General features: G+C 42.4%; 1 protein-coding gene across 13 annotated transcripts in view; it reads right to left on the reverse strand.

The window, feature by feature from the left end:
* FOXP1 (forkhead box P1) overlaps nucleotides 1–21,426 on the reverse strand; it is a 391,349-nt gene that overhangs the window by 163,544 nt on the left and 206,379 nt on the right. For 12 of the 13 annotated variants that reach the window (XM_074603302.1, XM_074603310.1, XM_074603308.1 and 9 more), the window contains one exon: nucleotides 2,913–3,094. The exons of the other annotated variant lie outside the window; for it this stretch is intronic. In XM_074603302.1, coding sequence (XP_074459403.1) covers nucleotides 2,913–3,083 — 171 coding nt within the window. In that variant the 5' untranslated portion in view covers nucleotides 3,084–3,094. The remainder of the gene's footprint in view (nucleotides 1–2,912; nucleotides 3,095–21,426) is intronic. 13 annotated transcript variants of the gene reach the window in all.

Raw genomic sequence — 21,426 nt, forward strand, 5'->3', positions numbered from 1 at the left:
ACTCCCAGCTTAACAGTACATTTTACAAGATTGCTAATGCTAAAATAATTTAGCATCACATCACTCACTGTCTCCTTGCATGGCAGACTCACCCTAAGATGACATGGGAAGCGTAAAACTTGTCCTACAAGTCCTCCCTGCACTTACTACAAGAGTGCTCACACCATACATTGTTCCTTCAAACATATGAACATCTGTGGTACTCCATATTTTTCCGCAGTAAAATACTTACAAGTTTGTAAACCCATTAAAACTTCCTAAGGAACCTGAAGCATTTCGGTTTTCCTCTCTCATACTAACAAAACTAGTAGTCCTTATTAATTACCATAGAATCATAGAACGGTTCGGGTTAAAGGAGACCTTAAAGATCATCTAGTTCCAACCCCCTGCCATGGGCAGGGACACCTCCCACTAGACCAGTAATTAATAATTCATAATAATAATAATTCATAAACGTCACAAAAAATGCGAACCAAAAGTCAGCATGGATGCTTTACACGGGCCATGGTATGTCCAAGTTTCACTGCTCAGCCACACTCATCATGGGAATACACAACGAACCACAACAGCAAAGCTCAAACTACCCGCTGCTGATTTATTTTTTTTTTACCAACAAAACAAGTGCCAGGTGGCAAAAAGAAAAGATTTGAATGAAATGCTCTTAAGAAATAGCTGTTTAATTCAGAACTCATTCATTTGTATTGACGAAGCGTTTTGTAGAACGCATTCTGTTAAGTGACCTGAGAGCATATGTTGTATACGGAGAAACATCTAAACATTATGCTCCATGTTGTATGTGTATCTGTAAATGCTTGCATTAGCTGTCTGAAAACAACGAGTTTTAGTTCTTTTCAGCATTTAAAAATATTTTCCAAACACAAAGATTGATATTTTTATGCTAGCTCTGATTACCCTTTTGTTGTTATCAGTTTTTGTTTGGTTTTGGTTTTTTTAATAACTGTTTTAAACTTTGCAATCAACTTGCTTTTTAAAAGATAAACTCCATGGAGAAGTTAGTCATCAAAACCAATTAACAGCAGAATTCAAACACAGAACATAAAGGTCTTTTAAGAACTTGGAGGAAAGCAAGCTCCCCGACCACGTTTATTGTACTGGCAGAGGATAAATAAACTATAAGCTAAAATCCGAGCTGTGTGAAAGCGAAGCCGTGCCTGGCAGTCCTGCCCCCAGCCCCATGGCCTGCTCCCACGGGGGCTGGCAGCGCTCGTAGCTGTGCTGGGCACCGTTTGGGGGAGGGCTGGAGGACCCCGTAGGAATGACTTGGTGCCACTCCTTAATTGACCAAATGGGCGGCTGTTGAATGACACAACCCATTACACAGGAGATTACAACGTTATCTGAGGTGGCAAGAGCCCTCTGGATGGCTATGGAGAAGCCTTGGCACAAGGTGCCGGCAGTGAAGGTTCATAACTGGTGGCAGGAGCGGAAGAGCGGAGGTCTGAGCAATTCTGCTCTACCATGTGCACGTGTGTGTGCACGTTTGCATGACCCCCCCTCTGTTTCCCTCTGCACAGAGGAGCATTGGAAAATTCCATAGTGCTCCTATGGAAAACGCAGCATAATTAACTCATTTTGATATGAAGCCTTTTTAAGACGAGACCTTTGTGTTGAACATACTTTACAGTTCCACTCCTCTTCTACTGTCCTATATTAATCAAAGCTGTAACCCCTGTTGTCTTTGCACTACGAATCAGAATGTGCCCCTGGCGAAGAATGAGGGAAAAGTCAACAGGAATTAAGTTTCAGTGCAACTGTTTACTCAACTGTGGCCTGCAGTTATTGAAATTTTATCCGTGGTTTTGTGTGACTACTGCAGTAATGAATTCAGCATGGCTGTGATTTTCTCACTGATGGTATTCTCACTTCAAGTAAAAACCTGTAGGATGAAAATGACTGAAACAACCAAAGTCTATGCATTTAGTATCATCCATTTTTCTGACTTGTTTAATTATGGCAGCTTTCTGTCTTAGGCTGGCAAACAGGGTCCCCTGCTCCTCCGCAAGCCTTCCGTTTGCTTTGTTTTTGAGTGCAAGTTTTTTCTTCTCCACAACAACCTGCTAAAAAGATCCCTGTACACTTAGGGGAGTCTTAACCAGCTGCCAATCGCTTATTTAAAAGGTTTTAAGAATGCTTATTGCATTAGAGAAAGTGCAGGTTGGGCGTAAGTGTATTCACGATGGCTCTGCTGCAGCCTTTGTTCCCAAACACGTTAATGATACATGCCCAGCACTTTGGTGTAAAATTTCCTCGGAGGGTTTCAAAATTTTATCAGGGAAAAGAAAAAGACAAAACATATTACGCGGATAATTTACACTGGTGAACTTGGTCACTTCCCAGAAAATACACTAACTAACATACAAAGGCAAAACACACAATTTGGTTCTGATTCTTCTGAATTGAGGAGTATGACACGGGATGTATCTATTTATTTATTCTGACGTTCTGCCGCAGCTGATACCTCCGCAGCCTTTCTCACTAATAGAAAACATTCTGTTGATAGAGGTTGCTAGGTTATACTAAAATTTGTTGCAAAACCAAAACTTAACATTAGTGTATTTTCCACCCAGTGACATATTTTGGAAACCAGTTATTTGTATACAGCGGTTCACCCAATCGCTGCCACCAGACTCAAAACATTCAGGCAATGGAAGCAAGCCCTGATCTTTGGGTATTTCCAGGGAATGATTAAAAAAGAGCCCTGGAAGAAAAGTCCAATGTTTCCCTTTACATTAACGATTGCAATCCCCGATGGACAAAAAATGTACAGAATGTCGTAGGCAAGTCCTAAAAGCATCCTCTGACTGGCAAATACAAAGGGCTGGGGGGGGGAGGGGGTTAAATGCTTCATGCTTTTTCTGTAAGTAGGAAACTTGTAATACGTCTTACAGTACCTGCTGTTGCTGAAGATGTGCTAAATCTGCAGCCCCAATTTCAACTGAAGGTGTCTCGCCGTTTGATCTCACTTCCCGCAGGCTGCACTCTAGTAAATGGTTGCCACTGCTCGCTCCATTCTGAATGGCTGAACCATTACTTTTTGTCTCAGTCCCAGATTCTTGCATCATGACTCAAAAACCTGAAATAATTTAGGGGAGGGGAAAAAAAAAAAAAAGCAGCTGTTAAAACAGTTGCTGTATATAAGGAGACATGCCCTGTTTTAAATCCTGCCAAAACTGTAAACATTTGTCATTTCCCTTCATACGATTTATCTTTCATTAATGGTTCATGCTACTAGTTTATGTTTATTTATCTGTTGGTACAGCTATAATTTTAGTAAGTTAGTTCTGTTCTAAATATAGCATTATTTGCTCAACATCTTTTTTCCCTTAGAGAAAAAAAAATATTTTTGAACGAATACACAGAATCCATAATTAAATTTCTCTAGTTACATCTGGATGCTTTCCTTTGAAATGGATGATTCATTCTTTGCAACAGATGATGGACAATATCAAAAACTTGGTATATGGTTTGTAGGGGCAGGTAGGTGAAGCAGAGCATTCACTTTTGCAGTTTCCATTCACATCACAATATTGCCAAATTAGCACCTTTTATTCTCTGAAGCAATTTAGTCTGAGTCTGGGATGTGCTGGACACCGTTAGTTTTTTGTTTGGGGCAAACTGCTTCAACTGCTCAGAAAATTAGTCTTTTTGGGAAATTTCTTGGGTATGGATTTGGATGCACTATGGGATTACAATGAAGAGCCTCCTGCATTATTTGGCTAAACAACATCTTAGTAGCCACAGCTATTCACTGCCAGCCCGCATGTCTGTCGACTCATGGTGGATGCCTGTCCCTGGGTGTGGGTCGTGGGTCCCACAACAAGGATAAGGATGAGTGCTCCAGAGCTCCTGGAATTCACATACGTCTGGGAAATAACTGGCAAGGCTTGCGCGCGACGCGACCCCCCCAAACAAAGCACATATGTCAGGTTTTCAGCTGCAAACCTTTGAGATCTTTTGATGAGTTGTTTTATAGCTATTCCTAGCGGCTAGATCCCAAGTTACATGATTTAAACGTTATTAACCTGCTCTGCTTCCACCAGCCCATCCTTCCCTCCCTCCGTGCTCCTCTTCTCACCCTCACCCACGGAAACATGGGGTACGGTAGGCCAAGCTGCGTGCTCCGAGCACATTGCCTACACCACGTTAACTCACCACGTGCACACATGAGCCAAATGCCTCTGTGCGGGGTAGTTTACCTTGAAAGTAAGATACTTTATATTTAAGGAAGAACCTGTTTGAACTCAGTAACTACCCCCAATAAAAACGAAGAAGAAAAATCCTCTCCTTTCCAACATGTAAGGGAAAATATCAGTCAGAAAGGGTGAGAGAAACCAATGCGTTTCAACGGAAAAGTACCAGGGGAAAACCCTTTCCCTGGGAACTCCACACGTGTGTAATTCGGAGCCCCCGGCCACCAAAGGCATGGTACCCGCTGGAGACAGCAATTCCTCCTTCCTGCCCAGGTGTCTGCTGGCCCTAGGTGACATTCAGCATCAGACCCCACACATAGAGATAACATTCCAGCCCAACGCACCAATACCAGACCTCTCCTTCATTTGTTAGCTTCAGATGTTCATAATGATGATCCATACGGCTGATAATCAAAATGTCATAACTGAGAAGCAGCTGACTAACAAGGGCTTTGTCACCACCACGCTCCGGCATTAACAACTCCTTGCTGATTCACGTCCGAGGCAGGTGAACCACTCATTAGCTGGACCCTGCTCCAATCATGATGGGATCTATTCATGCTGACGGCTGCCCAAGCACATGGACAGTGCTAGGAGAGATTCAAATGTTCTGATTACATTTAAATAAATTTCAGCTGGTCTATGGAAACTTCTTTCAGTCTGTTTTGTGAGATCTTCGAATTATGCAAGGGGACAAAAGGGCTTGGGGGCTCATTATAAAGCTCCTGTCAACTCCCTTCTAAAAGCTCCAGAGATCTAAACTAACCTATGGCTTTCCCAACGCCACTAGCGAATGCTTTTGGGTTTTAACATGATCCTGCTCCAACACAGACTGAGAAAGGTGTGGTTTTCATTTTCGGCACTAATAAGGAAAACTCACAAGCATGATAAGGTCTAAATAAGTGTTTACACCTAACATGCGAGGCTGGATTACGCACCAGGCAGCGTCTGCGTGGCACAGGTTGCTTTGCAAGAAAAGACAGGAGTGAGATTCTCTAGACAGCTCACAAGTTACTCAAAGGTTTACCATCCAGTTTTTATATGCTACTCTACTAAAAAGGACACACCTCTTTTAACCAGAGATAAATCAAGAAGAAAGAACTGATGTATATAATTGTTTTCTGCTTCCATCCAAATTTGGGGTCAAGCCTCAACTAGAGAAAATAGAGCATTACATTAATTTACCTCAGCAGACGATCTGGAGAAGGATGACCACCAAGTAAGATTGAGTTAGGAGGTTAAACCCAGAGACTCATGCCTTGACTGTCATGATGCCCAATGGCAAACAGTGGGTGGCACGTCGCCACCACGTAGACCACACCCAACGGAGGAAGGACATACTAAAGAACTGGTAGAAGGTGCCTCCAGCAGGTACCATGGTGAAAAGAGATGCCAAAACCAGTGTGCCCAAGTAGAAAAGAAGTACATTTCATTCTCCAATGCTTCTGATGCAACAAATTGACTAAAAGCGAGAACCTGGATAAACTGCTAAGGAGGGTCAGAGAAAGCACCAACCAAAGCTCCAAGATGCCTCTGACAGCAGCAAGAAGAATGTGCACCACTGAGGAGCAGATCTATCACTGCCTGATCACGATTTGTTGGCTTGCCCTTCTGAGCGAAATATCTCCAGGACACGGAAAATAATTCACAACGAAACTGGTCAAGAAATTATTTACTGTCTGTGGGATTGCAAAATGCTGCTGGAAAGAAACAACAGTAGAAATTGCTACAATTTTTCCAACCTGTAGGACTGAGAAAAGGAGCATTATTTATAGTATTTGGTCACAAAAAAAGATCATAGTTCTTGAGAACCTTCTCTATGACAAATTTCTTTCTCCATTTTACCTTTCAAAGTACCCCAGCCAGTTGTCCCGGCCCCTCCACTGTCTGTACCCACCCTACGTAACATACCCAGCAGAATCGGCAGCAGCCATCACAGCAATGGAGCTGGAAACAGAGTTTGCAAAGAGAACATCAAAAGAGGAAAAAGAAAATTGTGATGGTTGGACTTTCAAAAAATTGTTTTAAAAGCAGAAGCAAATTTTGCTTTAAGAACACCCATTCATGGGCAGTCAACTTCAATATACCTTCAACTGGACACCAATACAAAACAAATCCACTTTGCTATAATGCCTCCAATAGAAAACAGGATTTTCAAGGGAGAAAAGATAAAACTGTTTATTTCTTCACTGTAGTCAAATGTGAGTTGACATAAATAATCACAGTTTGGTTTGATCATTAAGCATCATGTCACGAAAATCAACCTGCGAGAGCTTTCTGCAAGAATGATTATTATTTGTCTTTTTGAGCACACCTAAATGAGCTGAGGTGATAGTACACTGAGAATGGCTGAGATAATTGTCTCTCTTCAGCACAGAGGAGCGGGCCTTACAGAAGCCTATTAGTGAAGTCTGTCATTCAAAATTGTGAAAGAAGAAAGCAAGGCAAGGTTGACTTTATGCAACATGATTAGGTTCTGTGGGAGCTAAACTGAAGCTTCAGGTCTAGTACCACAAACTGTGATTCTGGTCTGATTACAACCCCAAGTAACCAAAATAGTGCTGAAGAAGCTGTTCTGCATAATGATTTACTATAAGAAATACAGTGCTCCACAAAAGCTTCCATGACATACAAGATACCATGTTCTGACTTAAATTTAATGGCAAACGAGCACATTCATCTCATGCGTTCTAAAGAGCAGAATGACTCTCATATCAATTCTTCAAAGGAAAATGTGTTTTTACAGATGGTTTCTTACCAGTGTAAGTATCTACCTTTTTTTGTTTTTTAAATAAAAATTCTACGATATTTCACATTAGAAGGGACAGGGAATTACTTTTAAGATTATTAAAGGTGACACAAGATGTTTTTTACCTATGAAGGGACCAAAGCTAAGCTGCTATATGAACAACAACTTGTAAAATTTTATCCTGAAATCAAGGAGCACAAAATAAAAGAAACTGTTCTTATATGACTTAATGTCAGCCTGGTTTAAAAATCTCACAACGGTAATCAGTTTCTCAAGATTCCCATCTTAACCTGCACAAAACCTTTTCTAGCTTTGATGCACAGTCAAATACAAAGCCAGAGCCGTACAGTTTGGCCGATCTCCTCGGTGAATATAGTATGTTCAAGGTAGTGGAGTAAAATTTCAGTGGAGTGGAATCAAAGCAAGGAACTCCGTCAATAGAAGGACAACAGCTAATCATCTTCCAGATGACTTGCACAGAAGTAGGGGAGAGCTAATTTCTTAAGGGCATGGTCAAAATTGAAAAAACATAGGTCGGATGTGAACTTTGGCTGAATCAAAATGATCTGAGGACTCCAGTGTCGGTGTTTTGAACTAAAAAGACAGAACCTGAAGGAATCCTAATTTTGAAAATGTTCTGTGCTAATCCATTAAAAAAAAAAAAAAAAAAAGAGAGAAAAAAAAGTCCATAACATCACAAAGACCAGATGCTGCAGATACACATCTCAGCTCCACTGGACTCTTTAGATGAGCAAGGTTAAGCATGGAGATTAGTAGGCAGGAGGTGGGCACTGAAGTGTGCAATTTCTGCAATTCTTCTCGTAGTGTAGTTTCTAAAGACTAAGCAGCATTGTTTAATGTCAGCATGAGGGAGGATTTACTGACTGAAGCACCCGTCAGAATAAGGACCTACTGCAAGTCTGAAAGACTAAGGGACTGATATTCAGATGTATTTAGATGCCTCACCATACATGGCGGCATCTGGCGAGACATTTTTAAGAGTCCTGAATAAGCACCAATCTACATCTTTAAGCATCTCATCACCTTTAAAAAACTACCCCTGGGGTCTTCTGGGCCTTAAAGTCTTTGCTTTAATATGCTTCCAGACTCAGCCTGGACTACACGTTCAGAATGTGGCTTGCGTGTTTCAAAGTTACTTCCAAAGCTGACAATTTTATTTCAGCTATTAGTACTTGGAGGTGTTTACAAATATATATATGCACAGAAAGATAATTCAACGTTTCTGTCCCCAGGGAACAGTGCTAGAGCAGAAATGTTGTCATAATATATCCCTTCTTTGTCACATTTGTGAAAGATTTTAAGCTAACAAAAAGTTCAGTCTTTATTCCAGGGCAGTTAATTAAGGTTGACCAAGTCAGGCAGAAGTAAATTAACTTAGCTGATCAATTATTTATATGAAGCAGAATAAATGCCCTTAAAGAACTTGGCCCAGCCATGAAAGGACATGTAAATTAAACACAACACAGATTCATAAAATGTATTTCTACTTTTACAGAAAGAAGAGTTAATGGTAAAATCAGTTTTAAGTAAGTGATCAAATGGCAAGATCTAGTCCTAAATTCTCCATCAGGCATACTATCCAGATGTGCATGGTTTATAAGTAAACATTTTACCTATTTGTTGCAAGGAGTTCCCCAAAGGCAAGCTCAGGACTAACTTTAGAGCACTTCTCTGTATAATTATAAAAAAAAAACAACCAAAAAACCCAAATGGTGTTTGGAAGCATTTCATGACAATGCAACACTGCAAAGGCAGGATTTTACCTCTTGAAAACAAAGTGTGCTCCAGAACGCGACCAGCAAGGCATTACACAAAGCACGAGCAAAGCTGCTTCTTACCTGCAAGCACAGGTACAAAAGCAACACAGAAGCAGCCTGGCACTCCCGGCGCTGCCCGTTATCAGTAACAAGGACCACAAGAGCTTTCCCAGGAGACCACTGCCCAACTCACAGGTGGTCCCTTTTAGTCCTGGTATCTTTGGAGCAAGTGCCCCGCAGGGAAAAACGCCTTGGGCTCCACACCCCACCATCACTTCTGAATTTTTCCAGGAACATGCTTTGACGGTCTCCGGCTGATGCTGGAACACCCATCTCCTCCAGCTGACAGCTTGTCTCTAGGTCAGTGAGGCGGCCAGCAGCACCGTCCCGCCATCCATGAGTTCAGTAAAAGAAAAAGAATTCACTAGTGGAAATTAAAAGCCTTGTGTAAGGTAAGGCTTTGATCTACCATGGGGGAAGGCGTACAGATGTTCAGCTGCTCATTTACTAAATTACACCATGTCACAATTAACTGTGAATCAGCCAGCTTCACATGAGCAGCTCGAGGGCTGCCACCACGCTAAGTACAGAAATAATGCTGGGGAGTCCAAACTAGCCAGGTGGACCAGATGACTTCTCTCTGCCTGTGTTTGTGGTTAGCACGACTATTAGAAAGAGCCATCCCAACATATGGCATGATTTAACTAAATCAGATCATGCTGAACTCACCAGCCTTTCTCAACTTACAAACCCCTCAGCTCTCGTCATTGCAGATGGGTGAATACCCGTCATGCTTTTAGAGTTTTCAGTAGCCGTCATTTATCCTGCTGACAGGGTGTATTTTAGGTATAATTATGTACTAACTAACTATAGATCAACTGTCAGTACATTAGGGTACTTTTTGGATAAAACTTCGTGCTTACCCCTTTGAAGGCCACTCGCCTACACAGTACTGGTGGTTGCCGAATTGTGCAGGAGTATGAGAAAGGAGAAGGGGATTCAAAGAGCAATTAAGGATGATCTTTAAGAATCAACCAAAATAGTAAGGCACGGAGTGAGTTAGGCTCTGCTGTCCTGAAAAGCGATGCTGAGTCACGTCTGACAGCGGTGTTTGGAGGAGGAGAGGCAAACCTGGAGCAAGGCAAGGGAGGAACATGCACGGTATGTGTGGAAAGAGGAAACAAAGAGACAGCAATGAGGTGAAATCCTTTGATATTTCCTCAGCTTAAAGAGGTAATTCAATGCATTAAAATGGATCCTTGAAATTTCAAAGGATGAAACTCGCACAACAAAGATTGTCGAGAGTGCTATTTTCTAGGATTAGAACAAAAACGTATTGGGATTTGCTATATGATCTTACATCGCTGAGCAAGACTGTATACTTGCTGTTATGCAAGCACCATCTTCCAATAGCGAATTTTCATAATTATAACAGAAAGGCGTAAATTTTCTAATGCATGGCAGTTCAAAAAGTAATCAAGAGAATGAGCCTGAGGGCTATTTTAATGTATGCAAAGCTAGTGACCCACAGTAAATGGGAGGTAGGCTTCAATGAATGCAAAGTAATGCACACATACTAAAGACCTGGTCTGATGAGGGACGGCTAAAATTAACACCCAATTAATTTCCGAATTGACAAACAAATGAAACCCATAAATCTACTTTCTCATTAATTTTCTTGTGGTATAATTTAAAGCAGTAATATGAGGGCAAAAACTGAGCATTATCCATCATAAATATCAAAAAAGATAGCACTGTAACACCATAAATTATGCATATTACCTGTTGTTAAAAATGATTAATGTATTATCAACTTTATCGTGCACTGTATATGTCTAGACGTATCTAAAATCTGAAATTTCATTTACTGCTTAGGAAATCGAGGGTCCAAAGGAAATGGGATTACCCACAGCACATCCTCGGCTTTGCCTCCTGACACAGGCACAGCCCTGGTGCTCTCCTCTCGGTTGGACTCGTCCCAAGCCTGGGGTTGGCAGAGGTTGAGCACATTGCAAAGGTGATGTGCTGAGCCTCCCCGGGGAAAGGAACAAATCATGCTGCTCCCGGAGCATCCCCATGAGACAAACCACATCTCCCGCACCCGGCTCACATGGGGCTGCTCCCCTTCCCTGCCCTCCCGATGAGGGGGGAGAGCTACTTGGTGATGCTGATCTGTGGGGAGGGAGGTAAAAAGGAACAAGGAGGAGGAAAACATGAAGCCATAACTCAATTCAGTGAGTGAAAAGCCAGTGCTTTCCAAATGTGCTTGAGCACATCACCTTGGCCAACAGGAGAAGAATGTGGGTTGCCTTACGTACTCCCTGGGGGTCACTCCATTGAGAAGCTGAACTTCCACCAACCTGAACATCTAGCAGAGTTTAAGTCCACTTGCCACCCTCAAGTCTCCTAAGTAGCTAGCTTCACCTACTCCTACTCCTTGTCTAGATGCAAGCTGCCACAACTTTTTATTTATTTAGCTGTATACAATGACACAACCTCTTTCACTGTTTGTGTGCGTGCCTTGTACTGTCTGGGTTACCTCTTTCCAGCAGCAGCGTGTACCATTAGGGCCACGGGAACCTGAAATCATTTGGAGGCAGCTCAGTGAAAGGCTGACTGATACTCTGCAGGAGCTGAAATTTAAGACAGCTGTGGTGAAGAGAAGGGAAGGAGAGTCAGAAGCTTAATCCCACTTGTGCCACACTGACTTATTGTGAAATCATGGTCAAACAACTTAAACTTCGTAGAGAATCAGTCATTGCAGTTACCCCTAAGGAAATCTCTTCTGCTGAGGGTTTTGCTGACCACAAACAGTAAGAACAGAGAACAAGCAAATCCAAGGAAAATTAATTGAAACAGACATTAAAAGGTTACCATTTGCTCTGCTCAAAAGAGCTAGAGCTGGTCCCCAGGAAAAGCTAATGCACCAAAACATACCAAGCTGTGAAGGTAACAGGCCTCACTCCTTTCCTTGAAGTAAGACCCAAAGCATTAGGCAAAGATGATGGACAACTCAACTTTTCCCTGAATGAGCTTTTTGCATCCTCCCTTCATTTTAAACATCCATACAGAAGTTACTCCCAGTCTCACCTTGGATAAACAAACCCCTTTTACAAAGCCAGCTCTATCTCAATCTACGACGCTCAGCTTGACAGCTATTAAAATCCATATTCAGCATGAAGCTCATGCCATAGCTGCATAAAAGCTCTAGAGCTGGGCCACTTCCAAGTGACTGGCAAATATGATGTAATCATTTACATACCATCATCGGCAGAGTGAGGTTCCTTCCTCTCTCTTGGGGAAAACTGTCTTTCAGCCGTGAGCTTGACAGAAATCATCTTTACCATCACTGGGATCATCGTTTATTTGGAAGGAAAGGAACGGTGGGCAGCAGCAAAATCCCAAACCAAACAAGAAACCATACTTCATTGTACCATATGACTCTGCAACTGCTACTGTGTGGACATGAGCCCCATCAGCACTAGAGGAAAAACCCCTCCAGAAGGAAGGACACTTAACCGCAGCACGGTGAGGCAGAGAGCGGCTGCAGAGCTGCCTCGGTGCCGGTCTCGCGGCTGGTGTCTCTCGGGAGGTACCCACCTGCACAGCCCAGCCCAGGCACAGCAGCGTGCGGGGCTCCCCGCGGTTTCGGGTAAAACAGGAACAGAAACTGCCAAGGTATTTCTCACAGCCCAGGACTTATTTGTTTGTATGCACACTGCTCTGAGCTTCAACATAAACTCTCACAGTCTGCCTCACAGAAAAACAGGAGAGACTATTCAACCAAGCAAAAAGACAAAGTTGCATTTAGTAAACAGGTCAGTTTACACTAGACAGCAGCAGCACCACTACAATCAGATGATATCAAACCTTGCAAGACCAAGTGCTGGCTGTAGATGAATTAGACTCCCACCCTCCACGCTTATCTCCATTAAAGTGTTTCTGAAGTCTCTACCAGCCTCCAGAAGTCAAAAACCACCTCAAAGCCAGGTGCAACTTTGCAATACTTCTGCACAATACAATTTTCACTTCACTATTTTCACTTAGTTTAATGCAGCGAAGGTTTGATTCATCGCAGTAACATGAGTCAATTAATGACCAGGTTGCGCACTTACACACTTCAGGTACCTCCTGCTTCCCCTCCAGCCCCGACATCGCTCTAGTAGCCAAACCGAATAACGTGTTTGGACCACTGGTGCGAGGTAACGAATACAATATATCACATTTTTGTGCATATTTTGTTGCTTGCTTTTCCAAGGGATGAAAAGGACAATTATTTAATTTTACCCTTCAAAAGCTTCTTATAAATGTATATTCAAGGTATTTTAACAGCTTAATTCACATATAAAGAAACAGACACCACCTTCATGCAAAAAGAGTTGACATTTCTTTCTCAAGGTCACTCTAAGAGGGTTTACCCCCTTTGTGTGCAAAGCCCTAACAATTTACTGTTAGTGCTAACAGGTCCTGCCTGGCATTTGAAATCCAAGCCCTATTCAGAAACAATAACAAACAATAATTCTGAAAAACAAAGATGGTGTGAGTGAATTTTTCTTGCTCATTTGCAAAACAACCCAAAAGCAACAACTGCCAGGATGGCGCTCTCTAATTAGGACTCCCAGAAACCAAAGAGCAAACCAGCCAGCATACAAAAATTAGCAGATGTAAACGCAGTTTTCCAGTTATAAAAAGAAGAAAAGCAGCTCTGTCATCTCACTCACAGGAGGAGGATCAACAGAGCGCGTTTTTAAATTTGGTATTTTCTGTCCATTCAAACGGCTCTGCTTCTAAAACAGATTTTCCTCAGATCTTCTCAGAAATAAAAGCGAAAGCTTTGCCTTTTCAAACTCCATCGAGGGCACATGCATCAATTAAAATCCAACATGAGAAAAGAGGGAAACCAAAAAGCTCCCGACCAAACGCTGACACAGAATGCAAGGCTGTACTTTTGGTGTGATTACCTGGTTCATAGCCCTATATCTTTGTCCTAGACCTTCTAACTCCTTGTTTGCTCCGTGCAGGATTTTCTAGCCATCAGCCGTCTACCGCTGTGCTAGTCGTCTTGCAGGAGTGCTCTCTCCCTTCTGAAAAAAGCAAACAACTGGATAGATATCATTACACTAAGGAAATCTCTTGGAAAAACCAAACAACTTGCTAATCTTTCTAGCCCCTTCACCCAAGTTAAAGATAAGCAAAGCAAACCAAAGTGAGTTTCAGCCACATTCCAGGGACAAGCTCCCCTTTTTCTCCTTTATCAAAATCCCAGCATTTAAAGGTTTTTTTCCAGACCTTGCAGGATAAACTGCTGCTCACACCCGCAAACAAAGCAATATTTGTTTAATAACTGATTGCTGCCATGGGTACAGTAAACAAGGGGCCCAGCATTTGTGTTTATGAACAAACACATCATCTTGCAAGAGCAATTTAACATTAACCAGGTGGAATAATCAACAGATTTCATAGGTGACACTCGGGGCAGGACTAATGTAAACAGAGCAGGGAGGAGAAAGGGGCCACTCTTAGGGAATCAAGGTTGAGGCAAATGCATTACAGAGTAAACAGCTGGGAAGAACTCAAGACAAACAAATAGTCATTCTTCTGACATTTCGAGAAGCAGAAAGGTTGTACGTTACATACATCAGCTGCTGACCACCATGAAATCAAACCAGTTGGGGACCAGGCCTTCTTGTTTACACAGTGCCATGTTTGCTTATAAACAACAATTTGCTGTTACCAACCTCGCATTACTCATTGCATAAACGAGCAGATCAAGTGAAATCCTGTTAACTCTTCTGTGGATTGAGGGTTTTTTTCCTCCCCTTCTACAACAACAAACAAAAAGCCTTTGCAGTCTTGCTGTGCAACCTCAAGACAACAGGCAGCAGGGGAAAATACGTAGCTGTGCATCTGTTCTGATAAAGGGTAAAGAAAGGAGTTGAAAACACTTGAAAGTGTTTTACAAAACAAGATTTACCGGCCAAACCAGTGATGTAAAAGATCTCTATTTACATTTTTTTTTTAAAAATCAGCAACCGCAAAAGGTGGGATGCAAAAATTTTCATTTCTCCCCTAGAACAAACATGCAAAATGATGGCTTTCTACACAACTTAATCTGCCCAGCATGACCATGTACATGTGTGATTTTACATGCACACATCCATGCCCATGCCAGCCCCCTGCCCCGTAGCACTCTCTACGCAGCAACACGCAAGGCCAAAGCAGCGAGGCTTGGTTCAGCCCTTTTCCTCCTCCTTTCTCTCTACCATGCTCAGCCCTCGTGCTTCTGCCTCCCCATCACCATTCTCTCATCTCTGCAGATCTCCCCAGCTACTTTTCGTTAACCCAAGCAGGGCCAGAAGCCCCTCTAAGGTGGTCTTCTCACAACTGAAACCTCTAGACCCCAACTGCTCCCCATGCAATGTCCACTCTTGGCACGAAGGCACTGTGACATTAGCCTTCACGGTGCTCAAGACGCCAAAGTTCCCCATGTTTGCCTCCTTCCGGAAAACCTTTCCTTTCCCATCTCTTATTCCCATAACGCTCAAGAAGTTACCCATCAAAACGCTCCTCCAGGGAGATTTCTGCAACTTTTCTCTCCTGAGCATGGATTTCGGGAAAGATCTGAAGTCCAGGGAGACAAGATGAATGGTCCTATCGGTGGGGTTAATCCAGGGCTCTGGGTTACATTCCTGCCCTGACACAATCCTTGCGTGTGACCTCCGGAAATCTCTTCATCCCTCTCCTATGTAAAATAAGCCCTTTAAGATGCTGCACTAGTCAGATAGGGATAGAAGATGTAATTGTGGTCTATACCCCCGGTCCTTTTATTCTCCCAAATACACTGCGGCCCCTACCTGGTTCGCCACTACCTTCTGATGAGCACCAGCACCACCACCAAACACTGAGTAAAATCATCCCACTTTTGAATATATGAAGCATCCAAGGGCACAGCTGGCCCTGGCACTGATCTCCCCTCCCTCGCCATTTCACGTGCAAGCAGCATGGTGGCCGGAAGCCTCCCGGCTCATCATTTTTTCACAAGTGTTAGAATAGTTGGTACTTTTCTTCACAGCAAATCCTGGACATCTATGTCTGGCCAAGAACCTCCGTTTTCCTTTTCAGAAAATGTTTAGCCTTTTGATGTAAAAAAAAAAAAAAAGAAAGTTTCAATCCCATGAAATCAGTACAACCTACTAATAAGACAGGTATTTAAATAAAATCCAAATGCAGTATTGTTCAGGCAACCTTGTATTTTTTAATACATCAGGTTGACAGCATAATAGCAGGCAGGATGAAAGGTGCGACTTGAGGACAGGGTTGGCATCCGCACACCAGGAAAACAGAAGTGCTGCCCCATTTCCTGTGCTTCAGCAGAATATTTCTGATGTCTGGGGCTGCCGGGGACTTAACTCTGAATTAATGATTACACACAATACCCTCCTTTCTCCCCTCCCTGCAGGACAGCGAGGGCCAGCCTCACCGAACAACTGTGGGCAGGCAGGCACGGGTCACGGGGGATTTAGATATTGCACAGCAGCTTCAAAAATTTAGACAACGCAACCTGAAGGCTTCTGAAAACATCAAGCTTCACATAAAAGTCCTGATATTTCCCTACTCAAGACAACTGCTCTCACCTCAGCCACGCTGCCTGTTCCACGCTCCTTTTCCAGCACGTAAAATCACAGTTTATTCGGTACAAAGTAACTACAGTATGATAAAAACTATAAGCATATCATTCAAATGCTTTATTGGTCAAATAGATGGATGCTTTTATTAGTCCAACCTTTTTTGTAATGGAGTGCCACTGATGACCCAGTGTTAGCCTCATTCCCTGCTATTAATCACACTTCTAAGAGCTCATTTTGCTTTAAAATCTTAAGAAATTGCTATAATTTAAAGACATGGTGTCTACATAATGGGAAATGCTTCACAGATTGTATCATTCCATATAACACAGAATTTTTATGGCAATGCTGACCACGATACCAAGGTATTACAAAACTTGAATAAAATATTTTATGAAGAAAATCTAATGTAAACTTCCTTTTGCATTTCTGGTTTGCTACATCCGTAATGTTTTAATCACAGCCTTTTGGGAGTTGCAGTTTTCAACTGTATGGGGCTTACATAGATTAACACTAAAAAAACACTCCCTGAACAAATATAAACAAAACAAAACAGAATTAAATTAAAATTAAATAAAATAAAAAGGACAGACCATGAGAGAAAGACTGTTCAAGCTATGTTTAAACAATTTAACACAAGGGATTTATCCTTTCATCAACTATATTATCTCTTTTCTGCACAGGGAAAACAGATGATGTTTACTGTGAAAAACTTTTATGACAAAGTGGAAGCATTTTAAGAATTTACCTACACCAAGAATTAAATTAATATAATGATGGTCTTAACCCATATTATTAAAATGTACTTTGCAAAATGTTTTGACAATGTTGACTGCTGCAGGAGGGAAAACACATTTAAGACAATTTCAGCCAAATGCAAAAGCAGAAGCCTTCCATTTTTCAAATGTAAAGTAAAAAGCATCTTTAAACATCTTCTTAGGAAAGAAAATGCAGTGCAATTATGTTACATGGTGCACACAAAAGCATGTTCTTTTCCTCAGTTCTCTAAAAAGATATTAGTACCTCCTGGCCTTAGGAATACTATGTGTAAATCACATCATATTCAGAGTGTCTGAATTAATTATAATAGGAGCTGGAGAGAAATGTTAACTTTCCAGGTTGTTGCTAAGGATTAGCCCTTGTTTACAATTCTGTATTTATAGAACAAGAAAAATTTGTCAAATGAAGGGCAAAGAGGAACGCAAGAACACAAATTTAGCTTTGATTTCAAAACAAATCAGATCTTGCAACCGTTCCCTGAAAAGAAAACCAGTTTTTAATGTGAAGATGCAAATGAGTCTCAGAATATAAAAATGTTTTATAATTCTTTGCATTCAACACTACTAGATGTTATTTAAAGAATTTATGTTAGCATTTCTCATCCTCACGCAGCAAGTCCAAGATGCTGCAAACAGCATCTATTTAAAATGGATCGCGTTTCTATGGGGCATTGGGTAGCTGAGGAGGCTGAAGCAGAAGCCAGCAGTGGGTACGGCCCCCAGGCAGCAGATTTGTAGGGGTTCATGGACTACTCCAAAAGGGTTCAAGACAGCATGCTGGGAGGAACAAGCCCCTTGCCCTCAACAGGCTTAATGCTGGCTACGTGGAGGTCTGCATCTCCATCCAGAGGGCAAGTCATGAATCTCAAAACCATCGTAAAAGACAACGTTGGCTCCCTCAAACGTGATATGAACAAACCACCTTTTAAGAAGGGCACTCAGGAGCCCAAGAAAGGTTCCACTGTGCAAAACATGGCGTTCCTGGAGAGCAATGCAAGGATGGGTGGCTCAAGGCTCAAAGCCCATGGGAAGGGTCCCAATGCGCAGAGTGCCCAAGCTTTGCAGGGACTTGCAGGTCTCGGGCACCTTGGCAAAACTGGCCAGGGAAGTTTATACTGCTGTTGTCACTATTCGGAGGATAAAGAAAGCACTTCGGCCTCCAGCACTTTCATTTCTTTTCGCAAACAAAGGCACACCCGCTACAATTAAGTTGCAAAACCATTTTCACTAGGACTCCTTGTTTTCACACACTTAAAACCTTCTAAGACCTGCAGTCCCTCTCGTGCTCCCATCAGTGTGGGCTTGTGTGTGGAAAACTAAGCAGGCACTCTTTAGTGGTTTCACTTTACGGAGAAGCAAATGGAAAAATGCTTTTTCCTATTAAAAAAAAGTAACCACCAACTTCTAAGCAGGGTGACTTGCAAAAATGCTGAGCACCCACAACTGAGAGCATCTAACCCCTCTCAAGAATCAGGCCCATAATACAATAAGAAAAATGCACTTAGCTAAGCTTTTGTGGAAACATACACAGTCTCCTTGCCTTGCCCTGTCCAAGGGCTACGGCTATCAGATTACAGCTAGGACAGCACGACGCTGAAGAGAAACCATACACGTGCCTGTGAACATTGGTGCGCAAGCTAACACACGTACACACCCTGAAAGTACCCAATATACCAGTTTAGCACCAGCCAGACCAGAGTAAGTGGTACAGAAGAGGTGCTTTCCTCCCCAGATTTGTCTTGATGTTTTCTTTCCCAGGAACAGCTCCAGTCTGGGTCCAGAGCAAGGATACCACCCCACTACATTTCTGTGCTGGAGATACATACGTACTGCACATGTTGCTCAACAGCCACATGCTCAACAGTGACACATGGATCCCAAGCACCCAAAAATACAGTTGGTCCTCACCACACTGTCCCAATAGAGGGGGAAAAAAAAGCATGAATTTTTTCCACCTCAAAATTTCATCCTGTGCCTGAGAAAACTCCCTAAAAAAGCTCTGTCGAAACCAATTTGTTTCTACTCACCAAAAAAAGCACATATGCCTACTTTTGAGTTAGGATGCAGGAAGCCAAGCTCTTAATCCCTCTTCTGCATTCACCCATGGCTGAAGAGCAATGCCCATCTCTGAGCAACCAGCAGAGATGGCTGGGAGAGGGAGAGGCAACAGCAGAGAGGAGCAACTGAACACCCAGTAAGTCTCTCCAGCTTGCCTCGGACAACAGCAGCCAGCAATCGTGAGCACTCCTGTTGTTGCCCATATCTTTCCCATGCATGATGCCAAGGCAACAGAGAGCTTCCCAATAAACAGTGCTGTGGCTCCATGACCTCTCCAAAAGAAGCTGTTTGGCCTTGGACTGGAAGGGTCCATCACTGCCAAGCTCGGCAGAGGTTGCTCTGTGCTTCTGGAAGTGTCCTTTCTGGTGCTGAATCCCCAGCAGCATGTGGGGCTGTTTACAACCAGCGATGTGTGTTTAATGTTCAAAATCTGCACAGAAGACAGTATTTGAACATCTCCAGCCACATGCAGGTGCATCATCACACAGATGTGCTGGCTCCTGAACACTGTAGAGCCAAGGCATGTGGCTTCCTGTTCCAAGGGCTTGTGAAAGAGAAGGATACACTCTATTTATAATCTATTCAAGACAAGACTATTCAATGTCAGGATGTGCCGTAAGAGGGTAATTTGCACCCTAAACTGTATTGTACGATACTGCAGTCACAGACGGTATGATCTCTTCCTTTGGATTAAAACTGTTTGCACAAGTCAAAGCAGAACAAGGAGAGTAACAAAACATACAGTGTATTTTGTTCTACACTGCAGCCACATATTTCAACTGCCTCAGCCGAATTCTTAGAATAAACACAGCTTTAGAAGAAAACAGCTAGAATAAAGAGCTTCTGGAAAGTTCCTACTGATTATGCATGCAAGAATTCTGCTACTGCTTCCTCCCATCATCTGAAAAATAAACCAAACACCAAATTTCCACAACTATCTACAAAAGTGCTATTTTTCTGAAACATGTTACAATACTATCTGAGGTCTGCAAGTTGTAATGAATGCATCTTGTTTTGTGAAATACACAGAGGAGCTCAATTAAATGAACAACTCTAAAGGAAATAGAGCTGATAAAGGAATTAATGCTCTGTGTGCCAGATCATAACGTAACATCTAGGATAACAAAACCATATCAAACATGCAACCGCCGAAGACTTAAAAAAATGAAATAAAAAAGTTAAATCCTAAAATATTTTAAGCATGTACAATTAAGATGTGCAAAACTTATTTTATAGGATTGAGAGGGGAGCATGAGCAGCAGCAAAGGGATCTCTTCTAGCTGTTGCTTCAAGACTTATTAAATACACAGAACATTTTACAAACAATCTCTGGTGATCCACTCTGTTCTCATTGCCCAACCTGTATTTTTCCAAAAATCAAGCTAATCCCATTCCCTAGCCATCAAGGCGTGGCTGAAATTATTTCACAAGTCTGAGTTTCCATCTTGGTCTCCTTTTTTTATTTTTCCCTTCCCTGCTGTGTGCCTGCGCCTCTCGGGCTGCCCACACGCTGGAAGAGAGCCGCCAGCCCTGATGCCTGCTCAGGCTGCCTGCAGACACCACACCGGTGGGAGCACAGATTAGAGCTCAGCCGGAAAGGAGACATTGAGGGTTCTGCAAAACCTCGCACATCGGCTTTTCTCCTTTTGCAGTTGGCGTGTGAACTTGTAACTCGGAAATTGCAAGTTCCCACCAATTTTCTGGCAACTTGAACGTAATTTTTAGGAAAACATAGTATGCGGCTTTTGGCACACGGAACTACGCGCTAAGACTTTTCAGACAAAATACGAAAAGGTGATGGTCTCACAAGCCTTTAGGGGCTTGCTGGATGAAACATGGGTTTGGAAGACAAGAGTACAAAATTATGACTCCAACAAGCAGTAATAAAAATCTATGTTCGAACAGCTCCACAGACACTTACTCACAAAATGGGCATAATATCTGCATACAGAACAGCTAAGACAATGTGATGTACCCATGGTTATACACCATATAGCAAATTGGGCATCTAGAGATATCTAAAACAGTCTTTCCCATATACTTTTGACTTAAAAGGCAAGACTATAGGCACTTTTGGCAGCCTTGAACATCAGTATACTCAGGGGAGAGGAGGGAGGAAAATACTTTAAATTACAGAGATGCTAATCTCCCACTTTTGATGTGTCCAGCTATTAGTCAAGTTGCTTCAGCAAAACATCTGGCCTGGGCCACAGGCCTTGTGAGCAC

This window comes from Larus michahellis, chromosome 10 (assembly GCF_964199755.1).
Source record: "Larus michahellis chromosome 10, bLarMic1.1, whole genome shotgun sequence".
Classification (NCBI taxonomy): domain Eukaryota; kingdom Metazoa; phylum Chordata; class Aves; order Charadriiformes; family Laridae; genus Larus; species Larus michahellis.